General features: G+C 44.1%; 1 protein-coding gene across 1 annotated transcript in view; it reads left to right on the top strand.

The window, feature by feature from the left end:
* Positions 1 to 602: 602 nt before the first annotated feature.
* The window catches only part of pcdh7a (protocadherin 7a), a 43,366-nt gene continuing 37,968 nt past the window's right edge, over positions 603 to 6,000 (top strand). The window contains exons 1-3 of the mRNA XM_068320543.1: positions 603 to 835; positions 1,208 to 2,963; positions 4,189 to 5,362. Coding sequence (XP_068176644.1) covers positions 1,549 to 2,963; positions 4,189 to 5,362 — 2,589 coding nt within the window. The 5' untranslated portion in view covers positions 603 to 835; positions 1,208 to 1,548. The remainder of the gene's footprint in view (positions 836 to 1,207; positions 2,964 to 4,188; positions 5,363 to 6,000) is intronic.

The following is a 6,000-nucleotide window of genomic DNA, read 5'->3' as shown; positions in this document are numbered from 1 at the left end:
CAGAGAGTGTGAGACAATTTATTCCACAAAAGAATGAATGAAGCTCTTGCTTGAGGCCTGGCAAAACAAAACTGCTGTAACAGCAGTTATATGACTGAGCACTGACTGGATTGTATTAAAGCAAGATTATTTCCTCTCTCTCTTTCTCTCTACCCCCCCCCCCCCCCCCACCCTCTTCTTTATATGTGTAAATTAAGATATTTCCCCACCACGAGGTGTCAGCAGCCGGGGCATCAAGCCATTGAATCTTCCTATATGAAAGGTCTGTTCGTGGTAGGCGACAAACACTCACAGCGACCCAACATCGCCTCTGTTGCCTCTCCTGCTTCAGTTCGGCTGTAGAGTTACGGGGCCGGGGAAAATGTTGCAGTGAGCGTGGAGAGAGGGAGGAAGAGAGGGAGGAAGAGAGGGAGGAAGAGAGGGAGAGAGAGACTGCAGCATCGGTCGAGACAGCAGCAGTCCCGAGTAGTGCAGGTGAGGAGTGGAAAAAAGCCAGAGGAGGAGGTGCATGTGAAGGAGAGAGAGAGAGAGAGATATAGTGAGTAGAAGAGAATGCGGGACTCTTGGAAAAAGACGCATCTCCTCTTGGTCCATCAGCGAGACATCTGTCCCGAACACCAGATGTACGGGATTACGCTACGTTAATGACGACGACGGGATCTCCCTTTTTTTAGCGCATCGGGACATGCTTTTATTTTTGTTTTGTGAGGACATAAATATTGTGAGAAATTTGCTCTGAAAAGCACTCTGGTCTCATCCTAACTTGCGCGAAGGAATCTTTGGCACGTTGCTTCATTGCGGGAAAACCAAGAGGCACACGCCGCTGGATTTTAAGGTAAGAAAAAAAAAAACAGAAAAAGCTTTTCATAGACTTTTACAAACTGGGTTTTATTCCTCTGTTAGGGACGGGATATTTGCAAATTTCCATCGGCGTTTTGAGAGCCGAGCAAGGTTTTTTTTTTTTTTTCTATACCTTTTGTGTGGTGCTGCATTGCAGTTTCTTACTGTGCGAAAAGCAAGTCAAGCTGCTGTCCCAAATGTGACTGGAATTTTTAAAAAAAAGAGCTTATAAATGGCGTTAAGAACTGATAAACGTTCTCTTTTTGTCAATGGGTTGCCACCAGCTTAAGAGGAGGAAAGGAATAATGCAGTCAAGTGGATTAATCAGACATTGAATGAGTTTCTTTCTTTCTTTCTTTCTTTGCAGCAGAATGGATTTTGTCATATCTTTCATGGCACGAATCACCCAGTAAGACAACGACATCATATATCCTGTAGAAGTTGAACAAGCACTGCGGAGTATTGAGGGAGAAAAAGCGAAAACATCCTGCACCGCTCAAGTGAACTACCGTGAGAGTGCGGAAGCTTTTTTCCGGACCTAAGGCGGCAGTCCGCAGAGAGCGGGGATAAGGTAGGAGAAGATAAATTAAACACCCACGCTGTGAGGTGCACCGCATCACAAAAACACCAATAAAGAAGAGGCAGACCACAGCTTAGACGCAAGGCAAGCCAGAGCGGGTGGGAGAGAGGTGAGAGGAAGACGGAGCCATGCAAGCGCTTGGTGCAGTGCACTCCTCCGTGGCGCAGGCTCTCTGCCTCGTGGTGTTGCAGCTGCTGACTCAGCTACCGGTTGCCGACTCAGCTCTTCGGTACCGGGTGGCGGAGGAGGGCCCACCTGATGTCAAGATAGGAAACGTGGCTGCAGATCTTGGCCTCACAGCTGGTACAGGCAGCGGGGATGTCACCTTCGCCTTGGAGAGCGGTTCAGAGTATTTTAAGATTGACAATGTGACAGGTGAGCTGACCACGGGTGCACGGCGCATCGACAGGGAGAAGTTGCCACAGTGCCAGATGATATTTGATGAAAATGAGTGTTTCTTGGACTTTGAAGTGTCAGTTATTGGGCCCCTGCAGAGCTGGGTGGATCTGTTTGAAGGCCGTGTGGTCATAACTGACATCAATGATAACACACCTTCCTTCCCCTCACCTGTGCTTCAGCTCTCTGTTGAAGAGAATCGACCAATAGGAACTCTTTACCTGCTGCCCACAGCAACAGACAGAGATTTCGGGCGAAATGGCATTGATCGATACGAGCTGATACAGGATGGTGGAGCCGGGTCAAGTTCAGCAAGACGCACTGCAGGAGGAAATCCCATCAGAGTAGATGGACTTGGAGAACGGAGGGGCAGAAGTGGAGACAGTGGAGGAGGAGCCAGGAGTACAGTGTTTGAATTACAAGTAGCAGACATACCAGATGGCGAAAAACAACCTCAGCTCATTGTGAAAGGCACGTTGGATCGTGAGCAAAAAGATTCATATGAGCTCATCCTCAGAGTTCGAGATGGTGGGAATCCACCACGTTCCTCCCAAGCCCTGCTCCGCATTTCCATCACTGACATAAATGACAATAACCCGGAATTTGAAAGGTCCACCTATGAGGCAGAAATGGCAGAAAATGCCCCTCCAGGTACACCTGTCCTCCAGGTGAGAGCCTCAGACAATGACATTGGAGTCAATGGACAGGTGGAGTATGTCTTTGGAGCTGCGACTGAATCTGTTAGGCGACTCCTGCGGCTGGATGAGGCAACTGGATGGCTGAGTGTTCTACACAGGATAGACAGGGAAGAGGTGGCTCAACTGAGGTTCACAGTAACAGCCAGAGACCGAGGACAGCCGCCCCGCACTGACCGCACTAGTGTAGTTCTGGCCGTCCGAGATGAAAATGACAATGTTCCCGTTGTAGAAATCAGAAAGATTGGACGGATTCCTGTTAGAGATGGAGCAGCATTAGTACCAGAGAATGTTCTGGTGGACACACCAGTAGCTCTGGTGCAGGTGTCAGACCGAGACCAGGGAGAGAATGGGGCTGTGACGTGCACAGTTGTAGGAGATGTCCCATTTACACTGAAGCCAGCTGGTGAAACAGCACTTCCACCCCTACCTGCAGATGATGCCTTTGACAGGTAAGCCAAACAAAAAGTAATCCTCCACAATAATTGAAATAACTTCTCACTCATAACACAGGAAGGAACAAAGTAATAGTTCCTCAATAGGTCATAATTAAAAAAAAAATCCAGAGTAGTCAGTTAGTGTTTATACTTTAGAGCTGACTTCATGCTGTCTAGATTAAACAGTATAATGTAACCATGAAGTACACATGAGTACAGTGTGATGCACAACTTTTTAAGTGAGGACAAAAATATGAACTAAGTATGCACAACATGATAATTAAGATTGTTCCTTTACCTCCTGTACAGTTAATAGCACGTTACTAAATATAAAGCTTATCTTCAGCATTATTTTATACAATATGTTGATTTTGACATCTACACACATGCGTTTCTCACCCACACTACAGCCTCAGAGGTGTTGCTACAATATTTTTCAGATGAGCAGTCAGAGATTTGTGGCAAAAGTGTTATTCCATGCAATATTCATTTAAGCTTCTTTCGAGCAGTGTCTTATTCACTAGTACTATGGACCTAACAAGCACTGAGCATAAATGTTCACTAAAGTTAAGACCTACTGAAATGATATTCCAGCCATGCAGTCTGAAAATACCAATACCCCTAAGTAAATTGTAAAGATACTTCCTAAACCTGAATGGAGTCAGTGATAAAAAAAGCTGTGTTAACATTTTACTATTACCATGTATGACACCTATAGAATATTGTTGATTGTTATTGCAAAAATAATTCCAAGAGGTTTTCAGATATTTGATAAATTTAAAAACAGTCATAGTTTGTACAGTTTTGTTTTCCCTGCAGATGACTGTATTTTTGAAGATTGCTAAGAGCCAAAACGACTGGTTGTTCATTATCAAGTAATTAACCAACAATCAGTTGGACGATTCATTGTTTTATTGAGTACTTTTTAGCAAAAAGAATATTCATTCTGTTACTTAAAATGTCAATATTTGTTTGTTTTTTGCTCCAAATCTTTGTAATTATAATCATGATATGCTAGTTTGACTCCAGAAGAAATCTAAGATTTGGACTTTTTAGTATTTAATAGCCCAATGGTTATTGACAACAGATGTTTCTGCCACCTGACACCCTTTTAATTGTTAATTCAGCTAATTTACTAAGAGCACTTATGTTTTGTGTGACCACTCTAGGGCTAGGAGAAGGAATACTTCTGTGTAGGGCAGTAACTATATTTACAAAAAATTTCTCATTATTTTTACAGGAATAAGAAAAAATACTTCTTACATACCTCTGCCTTGCTGGACTATGAGGCTACCAAAGAGTACAGTGTAACCATCGTGGCAGTAGATTCAGGCAGTCCCAGCCTGTCTAGCAACAGCTCCCTGATGGTGCGAGTGGTAGATATCAATGATCATGCCCCAACCTTTGCCCAGAGCATTGTGGAGGTCCACTTTGCAGAAAACAACTCACCTGGTGAAAGGGTAATCACTGTGGTAGCTACAGATGCAGACAGCAGCAAGAATGCAGAGCTTATATACTCCCTGGATCCTGCCGCTAATGGACTATTTTACATAGATGCAGATAATGGAGATATCCGTGCCACTGGGGTTCTGGATCGTGAGCTTCGACAGAGGTTTGAACTCCGGGTTATTGCCAGAGACAAGGGTACCCCATCTTTACAAGGCTCTGCTACTGTTGTTGTTCAGGTGACTGACCGTAATGACAATGCTCCAAATTTTGTTCAGGAAATATTTACATTTTACGTGAAGGAGAACCTGCTCGCCAACAGCCCTGTTGGTATGGTTACAGTCACTGATGCAGACGAAGGGGAAAATGCAGAACTTAGTTTGTTCATAGAGGTAGATGGAGTTGATGAGAAGAAGATGGGAGAAAGGATAGAAGGAAATGACAATGAGAAAGATGAAGAGGTGTTTTCCATTGAGAATAATACAGGAACTATATTTTCTTCAGCATCTTTTGACCGCGAAAAGCTTTCCACCTACACCTTCCGTGTCCGTGCTGTGGATGGAGGAGAACCCCGCAAAACTGCAACTGCCACTGTGTCACTTTTTGTGACAGATGAAAACGATAATGCCCCTTCAGTCACCTCTCCAGCCAATGAATCCTACACTCTCCTTCCACCTGCCAGCAGTGCACGGACCATTGTCAGGACTGTAACAGCGATAGACTCAGATACAGGTTTAAATGCAGATCTTTACTACACCCTTGTTGGAGGAAACCCCTTCAGGTTGTTTGAGATTGGCCACACCAATGGAGTGATCACCCTGGCAGAACCTCTGGAGCGGCGCCACAGAGGTCTGCATCGCCTGGTGGTTCGGGTTAATGACAGTGGGATACCCTCTCTCTGTGCCACAGCGCTGGTTCACGTCTTTATCAATGAGAGCTTGGCAAATGCCTCTCTCGTGGATGCACAGGTAATACACTAATAGTCTTTATATTATGTAACATTTTGCTGCATGCAACAGCTGTCACTCTACACAATTGGAAATGATACGCAATAATCACTATGATGTTACAATTCCTTGAACCAGTTTAATGGCCACTATGATCAGACATTACAATAGAAGAATGAGGTAATGACAACTGATTGCAGCTCTCTAAATTAAACTGATGACATTATTTTCTTGATAGGATAAGATAAATGCACAATATCTGCAGTATGATGTTGCAGGTTCCTGCTGGATTGTGAGGAAATAATTGTGTCTATATTTGTCCCTGATAAAGAACCCCATTTCTCTTTGAGAGCTATTGGCAATGCAAGCTTCTTTGCAGTTTTGGCTGTTCTTTGTCCAGCTACATTTTTGTAATGACTATGTGGTTAAAATAATTGTTATTACTGAAATGGTTCCTTCTTTTATGGTACATTGAACTCAGAGCTTAGAGTATTAAGTGTGTGTGTGTGTGTGTGTGTGTGTGTGTGTGTGTGTGTGTGTGTGTGTGTGTGTGTGTGTGTGTGTGTGTGTGTGTGTGTGTGTGTGTGTGTGTGTGTGTGTGTGTGTTAAAGAGGCAGAGAGTACATACCATTACTAAAGAGAGGGAAAAAAAGGGCTGG

Source organism: Antennarius striatus, chromosome 8, assembly GCF_040054535.1.
Source record: "Antennarius striatus isolate MH-2024 chromosome 8, ASM4005453v1, whole genome shotgun sequence".
Classification (NCBI taxonomy): domain Eukaryota; kingdom Metazoa; phylum Chordata; class Actinopteri; order Lophiiformes; family Antennariidae; genus Antennarius; species Antennarius striatus.
This window is presented reverse-complemented; position numbering and strand designations above follow the sequence as displayed.